General features: G+C 41.1%; 1 protein-coding gene across 1 annotated transcript in view; it reads right to left on the bottom strand.

Moving 5' to 3' along the window:
* Nucleotides 1-24,556, bottom strand: part of LOC125236741 (citron rho-interacting kinase) — a 46,556-nt gene that overhangs the window by 15,316 nt on the left and 6,684 nt on the right. The window contains 23 exon segments of the mRNA XM_048143661.1: nucleotides 2,569-2,685; nucleotides 2,978-3,187; nucleotides 3,758-3,925; nucleotides 5,006-5,107; nucleotides 8,396-8,552; nucleotides 9,328-9,575; nucleotides 9,923-9,991; nucleotides 10,877-10,966; nucleotides 11,082-11,249; nucleotides 11,544-11,696; nucleotides 11,848-11,964; nucleotides 12,351-12,461; nucleotides 12,463-12,573; nucleotides 13,149-13,214; nucleotides 13,822-14,086; nucleotides 14,332-14,514; nucleotides 14,618-14,717; nucleotides 14,838-14,850; nucleotides 14,852-14,977; nucleotides 14,980-15,163; nucleotides 15,471-15,586; nucleotides 17,700-17,877; nucleotides 18,112-18,308. Of these exon segments, the coding sequence (XP_047999618.1) occupies nucleotides 2,569-2,685; nucleotides 2,978-3,187; nucleotides 3,758-3,925; nucleotides 5,006-5,107; nucleotides 8,396-8,552; nucleotides 9,328-9,575; nucleotides 9,923-9,991; nucleotides 10,877-10,966; nucleotides 11,082-11,249; nucleotides 11,544-11,696; nucleotides 11,848-11,964; nucleotides 12,351-12,461; nucleotides 12,463-12,573; nucleotides 13,149-13,214; nucleotides 13,822-14,086; nucleotides 14,332-14,514; nucleotides 14,618-14,717; nucleotides 14,838-14,850; nucleotides 14,852-14,977; nucleotides 14,980-15,163; nucleotides 15,471-15,586; nucleotides 17,700-17,877; nucleotides 18,112-18,308 (3,249 nt within the window).

The following is a 24,556-nucleotide window of genomic DNA, read 5'->3' as shown; positions in this document are numbered from 1 at the left end:
GATTCCACATTGGTCATTAATTTTGGAATCAGCACCCCCTAAAACCTATTTTACAACACCCATGATGACTTTTGTATCAAAGTGACAGTCAGCAATCTGAGGTACTACATATTCGTAATCTGAAAGTAATCAAGTCAATAATTTCAGTTATTTTGAATCGACTATGATTCCGAATTATTGGTAATAGTAATGATTGTATAGATGATTAGTGATTCCTTTACATGTAATGGTAATTTACCGTTTCACTTGATTACATTACAAGTAATCTGACACCCAGTAGTGTCAGATTACAAAGTAAAATCAAGTAATCGTGTAATCCGGAATCGATTACGATTTCCCCATCTCTGGGTTTAGTTATATGGTTCATTGGTACTGGTGACCACCATCTGGCTCCATCATCAGACCCTGAGTACCACCTCTTGTCAAAGGTCTTGTTGAGACGAACCCAACGAGCCTAAACACGAAGTCGTTTACTTACATGGTTCACTGGTACTGGTGACCACCTTCTGGCTCCATCATCAGATCCCGAGTACCATCTTGATGTGTCTTATCATCTTGACCGTATTGTAATTTTCACATTTTTATCATCACAATGTTGTAATACTTTAACATTCAAACATAACAAAGTATTACAAAAGCAAATATTTACGGATCTAGGATCAAATTCGTTGGTCGCTGTTTACACACACACAATGCGAGGATAGCCCGTGTATAAACAAGGCGTCCGACCCACACAACGATAAATATTCTCGACGTTTGCGATGAAAACTCGGAGACCAAAGCGACATACGTCTTACCTCCTCGAGCTCCGGCGCGGCACTGAAATCGCAGGCGTCCGTCGCCGGTAAAATAGCGACAGGAAGGCTAGTTTTCAAAAAATTGGCAAAAAATCATGATAAAATATTATAACGACAAATGGATAACAGCAGTTTAAGCACATTGTGCAGATTATTTATATACTAAAATAACTTCGATAACATGTAGATTTTCGGAGAAATGATCACTTGTTTCGATGTATTTTCAAGACAAAATTGAGTTCGTTTTACTTTCAATTTCTCAATTTCAAAGGATTAAATGATAAATATTGTTTAATGGGCCTAAAGTACAAGATATTAGGAATTTAAATTTACCGCATTTATGAGAGTGAGCTTATCAAATTGTACATAATAAGAGCTCCGAAATCTGTGCTTCGCGCGGTTTTTCCTAAACGAACATCAGAAAAAAAATCATTACTAATTGAAAACGCTTTTTCATCCATATGTTATTTAATGAACCGACAGTTAATTAGATTTTCTAACTGAAACAAGTACTTTAACTGTCTTTTAGTATGAGTAAAGTGTACAATTTTGCCGATAAATATTGTACATTTTACAATATATCGCCTTTTTTTGTCATAGCGCTCTTAAGGGATAAGGGGTTGAAAGAAAACGAAACTGTGACATTGCAGTGACAGGTTGCCAGCCTCTCGCCTACGCCACAATTTAACCCATATTAACAATATGTGTCGAAATCTTGTCAATGGTCCCTCTTTGTCACTTATTATAAGGATGAGATCTTTAAACGAGCGACCGGGTCCATTTCTCGAAAGGTACAAGCCTTGTATTACAAGTGTGTTTCCATGACAACCCATACGATTTGACAGTTCGCGCACTTGTAACACAAGGCTTGTACCTTTCGAGAAACGGGCCCGGGGCCCATTGCTCGAAACTGAAAGCTACAAGTTACAAGCGGAAGTCTCTTTTCAACTTGTCATATTAAACATTGACTACCGCTTGTAAATTGTAACTGCCCCTGGGGCCCATTTCTTGAAGCAGCTCTACAAGTTACAATTTACAAGTGGTTGTCCATGTCTAATATGACAAGTCGGAAAGAGACTTCCGCTTGTAACTTTCAGTTTTGAGAAATGGGCCCTGTCATAGAGTCCTTATGACAAGATGGAGTTTTGTTTAAAAATGACAGTCCATTAGTATAAAGCATAGTTAATTTAGAATTGGTACGCGATGGGAGGAATTTAATTTTTAAATGAAAAGAAAAAAGTAAACAATATTTTTTATTGCAGAATATAAAAGATCGTTTATTAATTTATAGCGTGTCACATATATTTCAATCATTCAGTATGTTTATGTACAAAATTACGGACTTTTCTGAAAATAGTATTCATCATCCTCTGAACAAGATTTTCATCCATCTTTTTTGTCTGTTGATTCCGTGTGGACCGCAAGGAGTGGATATTTTGAATTATTTTGCCATTTAGTAGTTTTCTGGAAATTCAACAATTTAGCAATCATTGGGAGACCCCAGACCAAGGGGATTTTTCACGTATTTGTTCACAGTGCATTTTCGCCGGTCAACGTCCATCATCAATAACTTACAAACGCAAAAAGTTAGATCAACCAAATTTCTAATATAGAGTTATCAACGTATTAAAATTAAGATGTGATAATCAGTTTTTTTTTTATTTTTAAATATATATTTTTTATTCGTCGCTAAACGCGTGCCAATACTATGTTAACAATGCTTTATTAGGGTTGTGAAAGCGAATAAGTCGGAGATTGAAAGAGCACTTGCCTGCAGGAAGTCGATGAGCTTGGCCTGCTGGCGCAGCGTGGCGTCGGCCTTGGTCTCGCGCGTGCGCCACCACGCCGTCGCCGCCTCGGCCGCCTCGCGCGCGCTCTCCAGCTGCTCCTGCACACCAACACAACGTATCACGTCAATAACCACTACACTACTTCTCGACTAGTCTTCTTTGAAAAAGAATATCCTTTTCCCTAGGTTTTATTAGGAAAAATAAAGATACATCAGCTGTCTGGTTACCTATGGTTAATCAAGTCCTCAGTGTAGCCCATTTCTCCTGCAGGTCTCGCACTCGGCGCGCAGCGCTACCAAGCGCGGCTTGCGCGGTCGCTCGCTCGCCTTAGGAAGCGCATCGGGCTTCATCTTGCAAGGAACAGACTCTCCCGTTCACCATGTCACTCACCTGTGCCTCGTCAAGTTGTGCCCTCAGCTGTAACGCCAGCTCATGATGGTCGTGAGCTCTTGTCCTCAGCGTAGCACACTCCTCCTGCAGGTCTCGCACTCGGCGCGCGGCGCTGCCGAGCGCGGCTTGCGCGGTCGCCCGCTCGCCTTCCAAGGAAGCGCATCGGGCTTCTAAAGTGGCTACGCGGTCGTCTGCGCGCTCTATTCGCTCCTGGAACATACGTAAGGGTTCAACCAATCTGATAAAGCAAAAGATTAGAAAGAGACAAAAGTAAATCGTCGACATCCCATGCGAAAAACACCTCCAATGACTACACCAAATGTTATCTGATCAAAACTTGCTTTTCATTCAGATAGATATTATTATTTGTTAGCATGTTGTGTCTCATTGCTGGTCAAAGGCCATCTTTCTTCCACGCGTTTTGGTTTAAGCCAATGTTTGGCCAAACTTTTCGAAAGACGTCAAGATCGTGCCGCCATCTCCTTCGCGGTCTGCCGTCACGCCGCACTATGTTTGGTGTCCATTCGACGACGAAAAAATGCAGTGTCTGAATAAGTTCGCTTAGAGGATATTGAATCAAATTAAACTGGTTAGACGCATCCACACAGAGCGAGGCCAACAAATAATGTAATCGGGTCCGCCTACCGCGCGCACTGCCTCCGGCGAGGCATCGGTCGTTTGCCGCGCGAGGAGTTTGCCTCGAGACGTCGCTCGCCCTGTGTGGAGCTGGCTATTAACAACAGGTGAGAAGCGTGTGAAGTAGCGTGTTGTATGCGGTACCTGCAGCAGCTGCACCTGCGCGGCGGCCTGCGAGTGCTGGTCGCGCGTGCGCTCGAGGTCGTGCGTGGCGGCGGCGGCCTCGGCGGCGCGCGCCGCGCACAAGCTCAGCGCGCCGCCCAGCTTCTCCTGCAGCGCCGACAACTCACACCGGAGGTGCTCCACTTCGCACTGAACACACGCACTTTGTTTTACACAAACCGGAACAGGAAATAATGGATGGCGTTCTAAAGGTTGGGTGGCTGCAATAGGGAATACGCACGTAACTCCAAAATGGCCAAAATATTTTCTTCTTCAAAACTTCTTTCCCAAAACGCAACGTGACGTCATGATACACTTGAAGTCTGTAAGTGGGAGCGAGAAAGAGTTATTCTTTTCTCGCTTCCGCTCGTGAGTACGGCCACAAGTGTGACGTCACATTTCACTTACCGAGCGCGCAAAAATGGCCGCGTTTAAATTGCCCGTAAATGATAGTAGTTTTTTTTCTAGTTTCTTAGTTTATAATTTGGATGTGTTAGGTCATAAATTAAATATAACAAGATCATACCATCCCATACATTAAAATGCGACCGCCTACGAACGCGCTTACACTCCACCACACATAGATGGCGCCACAAAAAATGCCTTGTTGCCACCGATTATTTGTAGATTGACATTAAGTGTCAATTCCGAGTCGTAAATCTATGTCACAGTTTCGTTTTCTTTCAACCCCTTATTTGCCAAGAGTGGCACCGAAGCTTTAGTAGTTTCATGTGTTCTGCCTACCCCTTTATGGGATACAGGCGTGATTTTATGTATGTTGTATGTATGTAAATCTATGTCAAAAGTGACACTTAACGCCATCTACAAGTATAATCGAAAGCTACAAGACATTTTTTTTGTGGCGCCATCTATGTGTGGTGGAGTGTAAGCGCGGTCTTAGGCGGTCGCATTTTAATGTATGGGATGGTATGATCTTGTTATATTTAATTTATGGTTAGGTACATTTATTTTTTGTAATGTACTAGTAGAATCGTATAAAAAATAAATCATGCATATTCCTTATTGCTGGTACCGTTTGGAACAAATCATCAAGAACTGAATAGTTATCAAAAGTTACGACACTGAAACTTTATTACTGAAGTTTCAATAATTTTTTATATTGCAATCAAATAATGGCTCATCAAAATGCTTTCTGCGAAGTAGGTACAAAATAATATTACTGTCAGTAGATAAGACACACAGAATCAGTACAGGTAAACAATACAATACCTCGTGATCTTTGCTCTTCCCTTCGTTCAAATCTGATATCTTCTCCAGATCGATAAGTTGTTCTTCCAACAGGCTGCAGGCTTCTTGTAACGCTTTGTTATTCTGAAAACAAACATTTTTTACATTATCTACCTATGAATCTTTCTGCATTCAACTCTTCGACCGTCTGTCTATTGTTTCTTGTGCGTCATCGAGAATGCTATCGGAATGTATAAAGGTTACTATTGAACTGCAGCCGCGCGCGTCAGTTGACATATTTAGCGATCAATGGAATAAATATTTATACTCGCTCTTTCATTTTATTATTGAAGGAGCGCAACTGATATTTTTGCACGTACATTAAATTTTACAATCATACTCAAACAGTGTTCAGGTCGGATAGAAGTCGCTTCAGTAAAACTAGTGCCTATGCCAAATCTTGGGATTAGTCGTCAAAGCGGACCCCAGGCTCCAACGATCTGTGGCGAATGCGGGATAACGCAAGGAGGATGATGACTCAAGCAGTGTTCACAGTGGTATGGTTTTACTGCACAATAGGGAACTTGCCTGTACTTCAAATAAAATATTGTGTGAATGCACGTAATAAAGCATCAAATAATTATAAGAAAAACATGGACAGTAGTTATTGTATATACTAATTTCTATTTATTAAGTTTGGGAGCACGATATAAATGTAAATAAGTTGACCGTGACGTCACGATTTCATATTAGCAAGACGTTTTCGTTTTGACAGTTCTTAAAAAGGAACCGATTTGACGAATGAAAGTAGCCTATTACCCCATCAAAATGCGAGTTGAGGTTGGCGAGCACGGCCTCGACGGCGGGGCAGCGGCCCGCCAGCAGGTCGGTGGCGAGCGCCACGCGCAGGCGGCGCGCGCGCGGCGTCTGCCACGCGCGCAGCGCCGGCTTCGGCCCCACCGGCGGCCGCTCGCCCTTCTTACTCGCTACCTTCTTCAGCGCACTCATTCAGACATCACGTACAACGACGAGCAGTTTCAATTCTCACTCAATTTCCGAACGTGAAATACTGACGGCCGAAGCTAAAATCGGTGCACATCCTTATCAGACTTATCACGACACAAAGACGTCACAATTTGACCACTTTAGTGATGATTATCTATTCGATGTTGACTGAACACTTTCGCGTGGCTTATTTAGCTTTTCATACGAATTTTTCGAACACTTTCGCGTTGCGTATGTTATTTTGCTTTAAAAAATTATCAATGTTTTTATGAAGTGGATTATAACCACTGTATACCGAGGCGTGCCTAAGACTAAGCTTTGAATCATGGTCGGATATATTTGTTTGGCACCAGCACCACAATGGGATTACATAGCAATTGTTACGGATTAGAATAAACAATAACGATCGGTCTAACAATGCCGCTGTTTATTTATGTTAAAAGCAAAGTATGACTGAATATGATGTTCAAAATGATCCAATAAAAAGTAGGTATGTATTAGAAATGTTTTCTGAGTAAAAAACAAAATACCTCTTCTTGCTGTACTGGTGGACGCTCTGTAGTTTAAACACGGGCCGTGCAAGATATGAAGACTGAAGTTACATATTGTATTTGCAAGTAACCGTGATACTCTACAATTATCAACTGGCTGTTGTCGGCGCGGAGTTATGTTGTTGTTATGAAAACAAACTTCCGTGTTTTGGGTCGGAGAATGATCTCGTTCATTTATTACTTTGTACATTAAAAAAAAAAACATCAATTTATGAATTTAAAAATAGGTATTTAGCCCATTTGGGGCTTTATGTTTTGATGCTTTTTGTTTTCATCGTTTTTTTTTGTCTCCATTTACATGGGCTAAAAAATGTTACAATTTGGCCCGTTTTTTGACTACGGTACATGTCTCCATCAAAAACCCCAATGTATGACATGAACATCGAGTTATCTAATATTTTGAACAGCATCTTCTGTACTAAGCGAGTTTCCGCTTATGCTGGTTACGAATGTCCTGAATAAATCTAAACAACTAGAAGTTAATTTAGCTATGAGCAACAACAGAGATGTTGCTGTTGTTGCTCATACCTAAATTAACTTCTAGTTGCTTGTTCGGTTTTATGTGCCCTTAATTCTACATGCTCGTCCCGAAGACGCGCTCTCGACTGCTTATCTCTTTCTGTTCTTCAGCGTGGAGTCAGCGCTCCTCGCCGTTTTAAAAAATAATGAAGGTCCTGAGGTAAGGCGGTCTTACATGCGCTAGTTCGGTGTTATGCGCACGTAACTCTATGTTCTCATCCCGGAGTTGAGCGCGTTCCCGGCTGTTCATCTCTTCTTGTTCCTCGGCGTGTAGTCATCGCTTCTGGCTGTATCGGAGTTCACTCTTAACCTGATAAATATCTAAATTATGCTGGTTCAGAACTACAATAGACTTACTTGCGCTAGCTCTGTATTATGTGCCCGTAACTCCACGTTTACGTCGCGAAGCTGAGTGCGCTCCCGGCTGCTCATCTCTTCCTGTTCTTCGGCGTGCAGTTGCCGGTTCTCGCTGCATTGGAGTTCACTCTTAACCTCATAGATATTAAAATTATGCTGGTTCAGAACTACAATAGACTTACCTGCGCTAGCTTTGTATTGTGTGCCCGTAACTCTACGTTCTCATCCCAGAGTTGAGCGCGTTCCCGGCTGCTCATCTCTTCTTGTTCCTCGCCGTGCAGTAGCCGCTTCTGGCTGTATTGAAGCTCGCTCTTCGGCATAGGTATAGATAACATAGTGAATTCTGCATCAAGCACGACCTGAAACTACACTAGTCTTCTTACCTGCGCTAGTTCGGTGTTGTGTGCCCGTAACTCTACGTTCTCATCCCGGAGTTGAGCGCGCTCCCGGCTGCTCATCTCCTCCTGTTCCTCGGCGTGTAGTCGCCGCTTCTCACTGTATCGAAGCTCGCTTATCGTCTTACATAGCATTATAAGTTCCGAATCATTTAGGTCGTCGCGTTAGTCGCCTACAGTGGTCTTACCTGCACTAGTTCAGTGTTGTGTGCCCGTAACTCCACGTTCTCATCCCGGAGTTGAGTGCGCTCCCGGCTGCTCATCTCCTCCTGTTCCTCGGCGTGTAGTCGCCGCTTCTCACCGTATCGAAGCTCGCTTATCGTCTTATTTCGTCTTACATAGTATTATAAGTTCAGAATCATTAGGTCGTCGCGTTCGTCGCCTACAGTGGTCTTACCTGCACTAGTTCAGTGTTGTGTGCCCGTAACTCCACGTTCTCATCCCGGAGTTGAGCGCGCTCCCGGCTGCTCATCTCCTGCTGTTCCTCGGCGTGTAGTCACCGCTTCTCACTGTATCGAAGCTCGCTTATCGTCGTCTTACATAGCATTATAAGTTCAGAATCATTTAGGTCGTCGCGTTAGTCGCCTACAGTACAGTGGTCTTACCTGCACTAGTTCAGTGTTGTGTGCCCGTAACTCCACGTTCTCATCCCGGAGTTGAGCGCGCTCCCGGCTGCTCATCTCCTCCTGTTCCTCGGCGTGTAGTCGCCGCTTCTCGCTGTATTGGAGCTCGCTCTTCAGCTTACGGATGTCGTTGCGGGATCTGACCCAATGAAATTTACTTTTTAAATGTCTGCGCAACATTGCAATATCATACAGGTAAAAATAAATATTTAAAAATAATGCAAATTTTTATTAGAGCGTTTACTTGGTCAACGTGCTATTGCGATATAAAAACGAATGCCGACAATCGCGTTTTCTATAAAAGACTAAAGAAATTTTCTTATAAAGAAATGTTATTGTTCTTTTATGGAATTTTTAAATGATAAATATTCTAGATACGAGTACATACTAATAATTATTATTAATACCCATTAGAATGTTACTCGTAATTAGGATTGTAAAATAAACAACACAAAAAAATTAAGAATCAAATAAATGAAACGAAAATCATAGATAACGACAGGGTTGCTAAAATTGACATGTCGTGAATTAAAGAGCGGCGCCACAGTTACGTGGTAGAGTCTGCGCGGAATGACAAGTCAGGAACATATTGCTACAACTCTTCTCTATCTGTACAAATTGAATGCCACTTGTCACACAAATAGTTAGTTACCAGACTTTGGAGTCTTATGAGCTATCGATCTATGTGCTCATTTATATTTTACTAGCTTTTGCCCGCGACTTCGCTCGCGTTAAATTCGAAAATATCGGAATGCTTCCATCCCTTGTCCCCTCATCTCCCCAAACCACGTCCACTATTAGTCCCTCCGTTTTGCCGTGAAAAACGGACGAACAAACAGACACACACACTATGCTATTTATAATATAATTTATTTTGTAAGTCGAAATATATATAGAAGTGGTATATTATATACCGATCAACTTCAGCCTGCGCCGTCTCATGTTTTTTCTGCAACGCCGCTAGCTGTTGCTTGGCCCTCTCAGCCTCCTTAGTGGCTTGCTCGTACTGAGGCTTGAGCGCATTCAGTTCTGTCTGGACTTCTGAGACTTTCCTCTCGGCGGTACGTTTGGCCTCCAGGACGGCGGTTAAACGCTCCTCCGCGCGTTTTAGGTCGCGAGCGGTGGATTTGGCGTCTAGTGACAGCTCGTTGAACTCGCGCTCCTGAGTAATAATGAAAAAAGTAAAATTTCTGTTGTGAGCAACATGTAAAGAAGTATAAGATTTACAAGTATAGGCTATTTGCATCCTAGTCAAATCAGCTTCTTTTTAAGAACTGTCAAAACGAATTTGAACGACTTGCAAATATGGAATTTATACGAAATCAAATTGAGTGACGTCACGGTCAACTCAGTTACTTTACATATTTCTACCTGACTTATTAAATAAAAATTGGATTTAAAAATAACTTCTGTGCATGTTTTTCTTATAATTATCTGATGTTTTATTTCGTGCATTGTATAAAATATTTTATTTTAACTACAGTCAAGTTCCCTATTCAATTGACATACCTTGCGCCATCTGGCTAAGTTGGCAGATCTCGCTTCTTGTCTTAAAGCAGCTATTTCTTCAGCTCGCGTCTGAAACGAAAAAGAATTTAGTCAAATCATAAAATGTACTATGTTATCATCAATGATTTTTGTATCTCTATGCGCGGTGAACTCTTGCTCTAACTATCGTACGAGTTGCTCTAGTGATCGATGATCTGGGACTCAATTAAATATAATGTATTGAAATTAAATTTCTGTACAGTACCTAGTCTGTTAATATTTTCTGATGAATACTTTTGCATGTTAAATTGTATCTTGTTAATGCATGTTAATTATAAGATGTAATGTTTTGAAAAGCCACCGAGTTTCTTGCCGGTCCCATAGTGGATCTGGATGGATACCCCCCTAGAGGGGACTGAAATCTTCTCGATGCTGAGGCGTAGGGTTAGAGCCGGCGTAATTTTATTTGATATTGAAAATAAATATTTCATTTTCAATTATAGACCTCTAGTTGAGCTTTAATTCGTTCTAACGGTTCCCACAATACATTCGCTATTGCAGGATGCTGCGCGTCGGTAACGTTCCCCATGTTTAGTTATTTAAAATGGATTTTTTTGCTAATCGACGTGAACGACTGACAGCCAAATCTGTTGAACAAATTTTAGTTATTTATTCAATGTAATTTGGATAGGTAATTATAAATATGTATATATTTCATAATTTGTTATGTATATGTGCGATCTTCTTGTGCTATCGTACGAGTTGCTATAGCTACCAGTGTTACTACTAGCTTTGTTACTAGTTCTAATATTGGCACTGACCTGTAGCTGAGTCTCAGCTCGCTCCAGCTGTTCCCTCAACACATTAGCTGTAGTAGCTGCAGCGACGCTTTCCGTGTCGCTCTGAGACGTGCGTGTCCTCTCGCGCTATCGTACGCGTTGCTATAGCAACCAGTGGTATCGTACAAGTACTAACCTGTAGCTGAGTCTCAGCTCTCTCCAGCTGTTCCCTCAATACATTCGCTGTAGCTGTCTGCTGCGTGTCGGCGACGCTTTCCGTGTCGCTCTGAGACTTGTGTGTCCTCTCGCGCTATCGTACGCGTTGCTATAGCAACCAGTGGTATCGTACAAGTACTAACCTGTAGCTGAGTCTCAGCTCGCTCCAACTGTTCCCTCAGTACATTCGCTGTAGCTGTCTGCTGCGTGTCGGCGACGCTTTCCGTGTCGCTCTGGGACTTGTGCGGCGAGCCGTGTGGAGTGTTACGCGCCTCGCAGTTGATGCACGCGCGGTTTTCTAAGGCTGTTACTTCGCGCTCCAGCTGCCGGACGAGCTGCTCGAGGGTGTTCACCTGTTAACGTATACATGGTAAGTAGACGCAGGGTGTACACAAAATAAAAGATTGCAAATAAAATGTCGCGAAGCAGCTAACTTTGTGGAACTGAAGACGCTTGAAGACTGAAGTGTCCCGCCAGAAGCATCGTTCCCGCTTGTAGTTCTTCTATGAGGCCGATATACTTCACTCAGCAATAAAAACTCTAAATCAGCCTTATACAATAATTATTATTACTATTAAATGTGCGGGCACTGCTTTTCCAACTCTACTTTTCATGTGTACTGAAACAAATCGTTACATCCAACGAACCTTCTCCCGATGCCTCGCGTCGTCCTGCAAGGCGGCGGCGGCGCGCGCCTCGGCCGCGTCGAGGCGCTCGTTGAAGCGCGCTTCCGTGCGTGAGCACTGCTCTTCTAAGGCTGCCTCGCGAGTAGCTGCTTCTTGTATACTACGTTGGAGTTCCTGCATTCAACAAAGGTTAAATAAAGCCAATGAATTTCGGTAGGTTATTTCTTTAGGTATTTTTTTTCTATTACCTCTCTAAATTTGTGGTTTATGGAAGTAGTCGCATTTTTTAAAAACGAATGTTACCCTGAACTTGAATTAGACCTACCTGAACTTGAGCGGCGAGCGTGGAAGCGCGGACGCGTTCTTGCGTGAGCTGTAATTGTGCTTCTTTTAGCTGTTCAGTAGATGCCGTCGCTACACGCTGCTTCTCACCCAGAGACTCCTGCAAGTACACAGTCATATTGATTCATGACACCGATTGCAGTAAAAATCGGTAAAGGTAAAACTTTCAATCGAAAATTATTTGATGTATTAAAAGAAAACTAAATATGTCATTCATGTCATATTGTCATCTTTCCCATGTCATCCTCAGCCTCGGCGAGGCGTTTCTCGGTCTGCCCGCGGGTTTCCGCTTCGCCGCCGCTCCATGATCCATTATGGGTTCTAAACAAATACAATAAAGCATACCTAAGGCGAATTCTCTTCCTATATCCTCAACTCTTCGCGACAGCTTCTGCCTCGGCGAGGCGTTTCTCAGCTCGATTGCGCGTCTGCCTCGCCGCCGCCGAGGATCCATTACGGGTTCTAAACGAGTACAGTAAACCATACCTGCACGGTGGCGTATTCTCTCCTAACATCCTCGAGCTCCCTCCTCAAGTCTCTGGCGTCGGCTTCAGCCTCGGCTCGGCGCTTGTCGGCGTGCACCCGGGCGCGCGCCTCGGCGCGCGGAGGCTTCTGCCTCGGCGGCGGCGCGCGCGCCCGCCTCGCGGGTCTCCGCCTCGCCGCCGCTGAGCGTCTGGCGGCGGAGGGCGCGCTCTTTCGCTATCGTGTCCTGTTGAGTAGTCGGTGAGGTTACATTTTACTATTGAGTAGTATCACCGATGATATGAGGCGAGATATTTTTACCGGTGATATGACGTATAGCAGATTAAACGGAATTGGGATAAACATACAGTATTTCCCGACAGTTGGCGACTAGATATATTTTATTTTTAACTATTTATTTTTAAAGCGAAATCAATACAAGCTTGTACATGATGCGATATCTACTTCTTTATTTACTAAGACATTTCTTGCTACCAACAGTTACTATAATTATAAGGTTTCCCCAAAACCTATAGACGCAGAATTGGCTCTAGCCGACCAAAAATCGCTCCTTAGTATGAATTAAGATGCATACGCGTCGTAGCTGAACGCATGCGTACGCATGTTCATACTAACGAGCGTTTTTTGAACCGTGGAATCCGATTCCGCGTGGATAGGTTTGGAGAGACCCATATATACCATTAGCAATTTTTACTTTTTTTAGTGCTTTCTATATTACTTCATGTACACAGCAGCAACTCTAAGCAAATAACGTACTAACTAGCAACTAACTAAACTACATCTTTTCTACTTGTAACTCACGATCGCGCGCACGTTGAGCTCTGTCAGCGTTCTGTGCCTTAGATCTTGAGCTTGCTCTAGTATGTCCTGACCAGAACAAAAATAAACAAAAAATCTTTTGGACAGAAATAAACCATTTGATTTTGCGTCGTACAATAGGGATGACGACTAACATAAAAAAAAAATGGCATTCTAAACAGAATCCGTCAGTTAGATCATCCAAAAATACTGAACACATATTTTTCGCTTTTTCTAATTAAAGAAAAAATACAAAGATATAGAGCATCAAAGTTCTTGTGACGTCACTTCTAAGTAAAAATTGTACCTAGGCGTGACGTCACGCGAAACTTCAACGCACTGTACCGTCGTCATTTTTCGTTTACGAGAAGAAAGAAAAAATACGTGTCTAAAATCGTTTGATAATCTAACTGACGGACTAATTCGTTTTATTCATTTTTATAATTTACCTTTCATTAACATAGTGTAAAAGTGTTTGTAGCTTACGAACTTTCAGATTAAAGATCACCGTCGCATAGTTACAGAACTTACTTTTGAAACCGGATTAATCCCAGTAAGGAAGGCCGTTGCCTTTTGCGTGATCTGCGAGGTCTTGCTTTTAAGCGTGATCTACTCGAACTTCCTCGTTGTTTCTAAAGCCAATAAGATAGTTTCCGATTAGGGTTGAGGCACAAACCTTGTAATGCTTATGCTGCGCCCTCGCCGCGTCAGCCGCGGAGACAGCCCTGGCGCACTCTGTCTGCATCTCTTTCACTCTCGCCTCGAGCCGTGCCATGTCCTCCCTCAGTCCATCTCGCTCGCTCGCGAGGTCTTCGTTCTTCGCCTGTGCTACTCTCAGTTCTGCGTTGTTTCGGTCGGCGGCGGCGGAGGTGAGCTCTTGGTTGGTGCGCTCGAGGGCCATGCGCTCTTCTTTTTCAATTTCGATTTGGCGTTCTAGACGTCTGTAAGAAATGTGGAGTGTGTAGTCGAGGAAGTTATAACCTCCCAATTGGAGCTTAAACAAGGGAAGTATCGGGATTTCTAGAAAGGAACATGTAGTGTTTTATTAAAGAAGGTGCATACTATAGGCTATTACAATGGTGACTCGTAAATTTAACTACAAGACCAATATCTGAGTTCTACAGGAGGAATGCCGCTTGATTCCCATATTAATTAAGATACTTCCTAAGATCAAAATGAAACTAACTTGTTCTGCAGGCTGAGCGCGGTGATCTCCGCCTGCAGACGGGCCCTAGTTCGCTCGTGCTCGGCGTCGGCGGCGCGCCGCACCTTCTCGGCGGCGGCGGCGGCTGCAGTCTCAGCTGCCGCTAGCTTGCTTTGCAGAGAGGCGATTTCACGACCACGCGACGCTAACAGTTTCTCTGATGACCTGGATATATCGAGTAATAATGTCAGTATGTCTTCAACGAAAGTAAAATAGTGTGTAAGGTGGTTAAAATCATACGAAGAACGTATCGGTCCAGAGTACTCACTTAAAAGTGGCGAGATCTATGGCAGTGCAATCGTGGGACGCGCTGAAGCCGGAAGTCGAAGAGTTATCTTCGTTTTCGTCGTGCGCTACGTAGGAGTAACCTGAAAAGAAGGACGCAAATCGGATAAAAAATTCAACCATGTCAGATAAACCGATAACAAATCCAGTATCAAACAAGTCTGGATTAAGCACGGTGTAGTTGTATCAGAAAGTGTAGTTACCGACGAAAGGCAGCTTGTCCGGCGAAGGGCGGGCGCGCTCGAAACGGCGCGGCCGACACCGGCGGCGCCTCCCGCGGCGGCGGGCTGAAGCACGACGCGTCCTCCGCCCCGCGCACGCGCGGCACCCACGGCGGCGCCTGTTTACCTGGTCCCGTATAGAGTGCACTGATAGATGTGCTAGTGATGGATGCTGTAATGTGTCGAGGTAATTGAACCTCTTAGAAGGTGTCACTCGCAGCAAGCCGGCTACCAACGCGCGCCATGCTTCAGAAGGCCCGTCGGGAGGAGCTTCGAACGGTGGCTCTGAATCCGGAGAGCGTTCGTACCTGATACAAGATTAATTATTAGACAAAACTGTGTACCTTAACACTTTAACAAACATGGTTAACAAACAACTATTTCTTTGGAATAAAGCTCAAACTCGGCCTAAAACAACAAGTCGTGAATAGAAACTCCTATTTTTTTTTTAATCCGAAAAACTGCGGGTCACAACTGGATGAGATTAGCCCAGGACCGGGAGAAGAGGCGTACTAGAAGAGAGGCCTATGCTCAGCAATGGGCTATAAAGGGCTGATATGATGATGATGATATTTTTTTAGTAAATTATCAAATAAAAAAATAAAGACAACTTACTTCTGTATGTTGCTTAATATGGTCGCAATGGAGTCGTCGTCCCCAGTGGAGAAGGGTCTCCGAAGAGTCACCAGCTCGAAAGCAACAACGCCCAATGACCAGTAGTCGCACGCAGACTGCACACACAAATATTTTCCATTTACATTATAAACTTTTTTACTTCAATACAGTCAGATTACGTACCTACTACAAAATTGTAGAGTAAACTTAAGACACATTTAATTTTCGAAACTTGAAAATGGGTTTAAAAATCAAGTAGGGTCTTCTAACAGAACAGAAGGCAAGTGTAAGATATAGCTAGTCTACATTTAAAGGAACTTCAGATTTCTCTTTGAGTCCATAGAGTAAACTTTTCATTTCAGTGACCCAAAATTTTATTTGTCACCTTAAATCGTTAATTTTTTTTAACCCCCGACGCAAAAACGACGGGGTGTTATAAGTTTGACGTGTCTGTCTGTCTGTTTGTCTGTCTGTGTGTGTGTCTGTCTGTGGCATCGTATTGCTCCTTAAACGGATCAACCGATTTAGTTTTTTTTTCATCATTCTCTGAGTTAGCCGGGGTTGGGGTCGGCCATGTTTCATGAAAATCGGTCCACTACGTCGCGGTCGGGGGTTTTTTCAAAATTTTAATTTTGTGGTTAGGTTATTAAGTTTTTAAAAATACATGGTACTATTTTTAAAAACTTAAAAAAATTAACGATTTAATGTGTATTGCAAACATGTTGCTCATAATTTTTTAGGCCCCTAATAATTTCATTTGTACTAGCAAATATTTTTCAATTCCAATAACATTCTAAAGATTTATCTAATGCCACACCAGTTAGTAAAACACACCAGCGCCACGAAGCGGACTTTCTACAGAAAAACTTTGTTAGTCACAAATTACTACTTTCTACTGTTTTACTACTCAAAACAAGTGCAAAATAGAAACTACAGTCATGCCTTGACATTCCCATTCCAAATTCTATAACTACAAAAACTACAGGAGATAGAAAATACGCCTCGTGCTGGCGTGTTAGGTTCTACTGAGGATGGTTAGGTCTCTTTTGAATTATCCTGGATTATTTATATTTTATAAAATACAGTGACTACTTAAAACTATTTAAATTTCTTGTAATATAAAATCTTGTACAACTGTACTACTGTACTTTGACAACTAAAATGAGTGTGCAAGGAAAAACGTCCCACTTTGTCGATTACTATAAAGCCGTTTTGTCAGTTTATTCATATAAAGATACAAGTAAATTTCGTCTTAATGGTAACCGACAAACTGGGACGTTTTACTAAACAAACTAAAATTAATACAAATATTATATTTGTACTAAATCAAAGCTATCATTACATATTTTTAAATAGGTTTAAAAAAATGTGTTAAGATTACTAAAAGTGAGATAACTGTCAGTGTTATCATTTTACTGTATGTAATACTTCATGAATAGGCATTTTTTAACTTGCTCACTTAGTGTGTGGTAATTATACCATTTAGTTTGTAACCAGCCGCCTTTACAAGATTTTTAATTTTTTAATGATGTGTATGATGATGTGTTTTTTTTAATGATGGATAATCAAAAGAGTGTAAGGTAAGTACTACCACTTATATAAGTTACATCAGGGAATTGTATGGTTTATAGATCAAAAGGTTGTATAGTGAGATTACTTCTTTAAGACTTAATTATCATCATATTCTAGATCCTTAAGATTTTAAAATCTAAGCTCATCAGCCGGAGAACTAAGATCGTGATAAGGCCAATCTTAGTATATGTTGTTAGAAGCAAAGTGATTTTTGGAAGAATTGAAACTTTCAGGGTAACTTGCAAGTCTTCAATTGAAGTTTTGATGGCTCCGTGCTCTATGACTGAAAGTTTTCTTACAGATAGTATTTATTAAAGCAGTCTGCTTTAAGTAAAACTGTCCAAGCTGGTGATGAACCACCTTCGAATAAGGAATTTAGGTAGTACGGGTAGTATAATATATGTTTTCTATTGTTATTCCACGGACTAATTCCCAATAAGGTCCAGTCTCCCTTCAGGTTGGAAGGTCAGATGGCAGTCGCTTTAGTAAAACTAGTACCTACGCCAAATCTTGGGATTAGTTGTCAGAGCGAACGCCAGGCTCCCATGAGCCATGGCAAATGCCGGGATAACGCAAGGAGGATAAAAATGTGTTTTGTATTGTTCCCCGATGTAACTCTATCAGCGGTAGTACTAGGAACAAGCACACGCCACCCACAAGCGCAGTATGCTCAATGCCGCGGCAGCACTCGGCACAGACGGCGTGGCGGCGCGCGCAGTCGGCGGCGGCCAGCAGCTCGGGCGCCACGTAGTCCGGCGTGCCCACCGCCGTCCACGCGTCGCCGTCCGCCAGCCGCGAGCACGAACCGAAGTCGCCCAGCTTCACGTGTCCGCAGCTGCGTTCAAATATAACCACTCAGTGGCGTGTTGTAACAGTCCATATTTCACTTTAAAACAAAAACATATTGAAATGCTATCTGGATCTCACCAACCTATACATTCCTTCCAAAATATTATAACTAATAAACTTAAATTGGACACGCCAAGTTTCCAATTGATTATTATATATCATCTTAGTGATCCATCGAAAATAACATATTCTCACGTTATCTACATGAATTCAAACTTACCGATCTATTAGAATATTGTGAGGCTTCAAGTCCCTATGCACGAAGCCGAGTTGATGAAGTGCCTTCAGCGCGTGCGCCACCTCAGCCACGTAGAAAGCAGCGTCGCGTTCTGACAACGGGTTGTGGCGACGGGAGAGAAGCCCTGCTAGGTCGCCGCCTGAGCATAGCTCCATTACTAGGTAGAGCGTTGTGTTGTCCTGAAGAAAGCACAAATTGAGAATAATTTTAAAATAACTTAAGAGGGCATTCAACGAAAACGTCGTAATAATGTAAAATTGATAGTTTTAGTCGGCAAAATGCTACACTTTCCGTCATCTAAAAGACTTATTAAGTTCAGGATTCGATTAGGACATCTTCTTATCTTACATGTTGTGAGACTGGATTTTTAAAAACTAACTCACTTAATTAATTATGATTTTTTTTCTGGTGCATGTTTAGGAAAACCCGCGAAAAGTGCTGACTTAGTCCGTCTAATTTGTAAAATTTGGATAGTTTTGAATGCTTCAAGTGGTAAATTTGTATTATGTATATCCTGTACTACAATCTTCTGAGACTACTTCTTTGTTATAAGGCTTTAGAATAGAGTAAATGAGGATATGATGAATCCAATTTGTTTCAGAAATCACCTCAGAATAAGTGTCAATTTCTTCGAAAACTTACGTGTTTTTGAAGTAGTTTTAATATAAAAATAATCTGCAACGCTTACTCAAACAGATTTTATGCAAAAGTTTTCTATTAATTGCAATTTAATATTTTTGACGATTTTTTAAAAATGCCTCCTTATTACCGGTTACGCGCGCTTGCGATGTCAGTACCGCGGCAGAGCTTGTAGAGGCAGGACGTATGTTAGTCCGCTCCGCACGCGACTCGACGATCGCGAAGTTATTTTGTCATTGTGTGCGGCACCCGCCGTGTCCAAAACCGCACTTGTGTGCGTGTTTGGCTGTACTGTTGCATGTATACTGCGACCGAAAACTTTGATCCTTGGGTTGACGACTTTGGTAACTAACTAATTAACTTGACTAATATTTTTAGTAAGTATTATTTATTATTGAATATCATTTTAGGTTACTGACTCGTCTCAACAAAATCTTTGACAATAGATGGTACTCAGGATCTGATGATGAAGTCAGATGGTAGTCATGAGTTCTCATCAACCAGGTCTTGAAACCATTTCGTGTTTGGGCTCGTTTGATTCGCCTCAACAAGATCTTTGACAAGAGGTGATGGTACCCAGGATCTGATGATGAAGCCGGAAGGTAGTCATGAGTTCTCATCAACCAGGTCTTGAAACCATTTCGTGTTTGGGCTCGTTTGATTTGCCTCAACAAGATCTTTGACAAGAGGTGATGGTACCCAGGATCTGATGATGAAGCCGGAAGGTAGTCATGAGTTCTCATCAACCAGGTCTTGAAACCATTTCGTGTTTGGGCTCGTTTGGTTCGTCTCAACAAGATCCTTGACAAGAGATGGTACCCAGGATCTGATGATGAAGCTGGAAGGTAGTCAAGAGAATTCATCAACCAGGTCTTGAAACCACTCCGTGTTTGGGCTCGTTTGGTTCGTCTCAACAAGATCTTTGACAAAAGATGGTACCCAGGATCTGATGGTGAAGCCGGAAGGTAGTCAAGAGTATTCAACAACCAGGTCTTGAAACTCTTCTGTGTTTGGGCTCGTTTGATTCGTCTCAACAAGATCTTTGACAAGAGATGGTACCCAGGATCTGATGATGAAGCTGGAAGGTAGTCAAGAGTATTCTACGACCAGGTCTTGAAACCACTTCGTGTTTGGGTTCGTTTGATTCTTCTCAACAAGATCTTTGACAAGAGATGGTAATCACTCTTTTATACTCTGGCGCATCCACTGTCTCAGTGTGTCAACAGTCAACTAAAGCAGGTAGGCGTAGCGTAGAGTTGTATTTCCTTACAAAAAACTAATACATAGATGTGGACCTTCCTGTGTTCCATGCAATTAAAACAACATAATATTTAAAAACCGGCCGAGAGCGTGTCGGGTCACGCTCAGTGCCTACACTGAGCGTGGCCCGACACGCTCTCGGCCGGTTTTTAAAGCCGCGTTAGTAAATAGCCGCTCGGCTCTTCCGTAGTTTTCCATATTTTTCAAAAACTACAGAACCTATCAAGTTCAAAACAGTTTTCCTAGAAAGTTTATAAAGTTCTACTTTTGTGATTTTTAAATATATGGTTAAAAAGTTAGAGGGGGGGGACACACTTTTTTTTCCTTTAGGAGCGATTATTCCCGAAACTATTAATATTATCAAAAAACGATTTCAGTAATTCATTTTTAAATACCTATCTAACAATAAATCATACGTTAGGGTTGAAATCAAAAAAAAAAATCACTCCCTACTTTACGTGTAGGGGGGGTACCCTAATAAAACATTTTTTCCACTTTTTATTTTTGCACTTTGTCGGCGTGACTGATATACATATTGGTACCAAATTTCAGCTCTCTAGTTCTAACGGTCACTGAGATTATCCGCGGACGGACGGACGGACGAAGGGACAGACAGACAGACATGGCGAAACTATAAGGGTTCCTAGTTGACTACGAAACCCTAAAAACACATTTTAAATATAAAAAAAACTACTTAAAATTAAAGAAAACCGATCTTAGTTCCATTATATATATGTACCTAGAAAACATCATCATCTTCCTTGCGTTATCCCGGCATTTGCCACGGCTCATGGGAGCCTGCGGTCCACTTTGACAACTAATCCCAAGATTTGGCGTAGGCACTAGTTTTTATGAAAGCGACTACCATCTGACCTTTCAACCCAAAGGGTAAACTAGACCTTATTGGAATAAGTCCGGTTTCCTCACGATGTTTTCCTTCACCGAAAACAACCTAGAAAACATATCATATACAAAATGAAATAAAACTAAGAAAACGGATTATATTCATTATACGCGATATAATCTGATTCCATAAATTTATTTCATGAGTAACTATCGCGGTGACAGAAGACAATATTATATACACAATTTATTATATTATAAAAGTTTTTTAATTTATTTCTTCCAAGGCTACACACGTTTTAATAAAAAAAACTGTGATAAGTTTAATAATTAAACTAAAAGGTCAAGTATTTATGCACGAAATCATGTATGCAAATATGTAATATATATGGTGGTGTTTTTACGCAAGTATCAATAATGGTTAGTCCGCAACGCTACTGACGGCGTGGCGGTACCGACCATGAATGCTATCCCTTTCGCTCTAGCCGCACGTAAGGTTGGTTCGAAGAGGATCGCACGCTATGTCTGTACCGCAGGCTACAATCGTTATGCTTCTGGTTATAGTGTAGTGTTGAGTTCCTCACTCATGAGGCACCTCATTTGTACCACTCATATTGGTGATTTGTCGCAGCACTTCACACGGAAAAAATGTATTACATCACACCTCAACTCACCTCACCTCATTTTACTCATAACCTCGCGCGCAAGTCTCGCAACACAAACACCTCATGCCACACAAATCATTCACAAACTTCAAATCATTCAAAAACTCATCTGTCACACGAGCGCCTCGCGGTCCTCAAACTCCCTCGCGAGAGTCGACACTTCAAAATGAAGCGGCTCATCGTCTATGTCACCGAACTACAAACTTTATTGCCGAGACAAAAGGTCCACCGATACATTTGTACCGGATATCGCTTTGTACCGGAAGACCTCACCGCGACAATGTCACATTACCAACATTACTTCAAAAATCCTTTCAAAGTGAAACAGTTAGTTAGGTTTACCGTAAGAGTGAATGAGACAGACACGAGCTATGCTTCAAATTTGCCTCGACAAAATACGTTACACGTGACTCGAAAGAAAACAGTCTTAAGCGCCGCAAGCTTTCATACATATTACGTCGTTGTGATCCAAGCATCTCTTCAAATTGGCGCGCAAATTCGGCAACGCTCTCATTCGATAGTTTCGATGCTATTACTTGAGCTACCGACTTGACCAGTTTAACGTGACCTATCGGACCAACAGATTTGTATGACTGTTGTCATTTGTAATAAGGAGCTCTCTTATACTGGTCATGACATATTTATTTTCGAAGCGTTTTGAATACCAAGTACGAGTAACTCAAAATGTGCATTTATGAAGTTCGCTTGACAACAGTACAGGATTAATGACCGAAATATTATTTAAAATTATTTTATGTACTTTTATTTAGATTCGTATGTAGGTATTGTAGGTGTAGTTGTTATATATTTAAATGCCACAGATATGAACTTTGTACGAACGAGGAGTTAGCGTCTCACAGAATTTGAATTTCGCACCTTTTTATTAGTGACAAATATTTATTTTAGTTTTTACTTATTTCTATATATCAGTTAAATTTTCGTTGGTTGTTTCGTCTAAGTTAAAAGTTTGAAAATATTTTTAGGTGGATAATATTTAACATCATATCGCATTGCAGCATGTTCAACGGATAAAGAAGAGACATTTCTATTTTGTTTTTACGTTATAGTTATAGCCTTCCTTAAGACAACAATATGGGCTAATATTATCCATAAAAAAAATGTATATCCATTTATTACACGGAGTATATATGCAGTTAATAGCATGTTTATTAATATGTACACATTTTGACAAGATTATCAAATAATAAACGTGAGTCGTGAAACGAAACGCATTTCATAGACAGTTGAAGTTGTCAGTTGTGTTACTTGTGTTGTGACAGTTGTTTGTTGTTTCCAAAGTTCAATGGCTATGGCTAATTTATTTGTGTCATACAGTGATATTACTAATAAATACACCAAAATATAATAATGGTGACATTTTATACATGATTTAATATGCTTGTGGCTCTGCCTTAGTGTCTTTTACGTGCAAAAATATAGTCAAAAGTATGAACGGCGTCGAAAATGTTGGTGTTCATTTAATTTACTATATATTGCTGTTAGAATATCCACAGCGGTAAGTTGGTTATTTTTACGTAAAAGTGGTATGTAATTAGAAAACAATATGAACTCACGTTTGTTAAAAACGCAGTTTTTAAGCTTACAGTTTCAATTGAAATATATTATTATTAAACTGTATATTATAAATGAAACCATTATAAAATGATATCAAGAATATTAACATACGATAAATAACAATAATCAACAGCTAAAATAGAACAAAAGTTTCATAGAACCATCAAATCAATTTGCTTTTTATGTAGTTTCATATTACAGCAATTGGAATTCTTAAATAATATTTCAGTCTTCTGTTGTTCAAGTTCTCTTCTTAACATTTTTTTTTTTTTTTTTTTTTTTAATCTTATTTATTTTATAAGCCATACATCTAGTTTGATTAAGTCGGCTTAAAAATAACAAACTTTAGGTATTACCTAAATCAACAGTTATTGAAATTACATTTAAACGTTGGTTTTACAGGATAATTAACTAAGGATTACTTTTATAATATTCAAATCTAAGGTCTAGTGACTGTATCATGAAACTCAAAAATCTACCACTATATTTAGTAGTGAATTCTGAGCTCAAGATTTGATGAAAGAAGAAGAGGAGTTCCCCCGCAGAGCACTGAGTTTCCTTTAAGAGGTCCAGCCTTGGTTGTTCGTTGATTGTACACTCGAGAACTAAGTGGAGGAGGTCCTCCTCTCTCTCACACCTTGAACAATTTGGATCATCTCTTTTCTTCATTATGAAGTTAAATTTGTTAAGTGGGATGTGATAAGTTCGGGTTCTGAAGCAAATAACTAACATTTTTCTGTTAAGGTTTCGAGAGGCAAACCAAGGTGAGCGCGGTGGTTCGCTTACAATGGTTCTATACCAGATGCCTTTGTTTTTTGAACACTCATTGAAATAAGATTTAAATTTGGTGTAAATGTCGGTTTTCACTTTTGAAAGATGATCAGTGTAGTGCGGTACCGTATCGAGGGGTATGCCGTTCTGTAGAGCCTCAGATGCAAGGGAGTCAGCTACCTCGTTACCCCTGATGCCGACATGTGAAGGAATCCATTGTAAACGAACTTCAACCCCGTTACGTATCAATCTATGGATACATTTAATAATGAGGTAAGCTTCGTATCTACCGACACTATCGCCCTTAGCACTTCCCAACAAATGTTGTAGACTGCTCTTCGAGTCCGTAAATATTACAATTCTACGGTATTTTGTCGATTCCAAGTAATGTAAAGCTTCACTGATTGCCAATAATTCAACTCCCATTATGGGAATACATGAACTTTCAATAAGAAATTTTGCCCCAAAACTCGCCGTTTCATCGTAAAAAGCGCAACTGGAACCGTGCTTTGTTTTGGATCCGTCTGTGTAAATTTGCATGTGATCTAAGAACTGGATGTCTATCATGTCTTCAGTACGTTGCTTGAGATCGTGAATGGGTAGTTGAGCTTTAGGTACTTTAACATTGCTCACTCTGTGCACTATGATTGAATCCCAGGGGAGTGTCTTAACAT

Source organism: Leguminivora glycinivorella, chromosome 19 (genome assembly GCF_023078275.1).
Source record: "Leguminivora glycinivorella isolate SPB_JAAS2020 chromosome 19, LegGlyc_1.1, whole genome shotgun sequence".
In the NCBI taxonomy this organism is placed as follows: domain Eukaryota; kingdom Metazoa; phylum Arthropoda; class Insecta; order Lepidoptera; family Tortricidae; genus Leguminivora; species Leguminivora glycinivorella.
The sequence above is the reverse complement of the archived record's forward strand: the minus strand, read 5'-3'. Positions and strand labels throughout refer to the sequence as shown.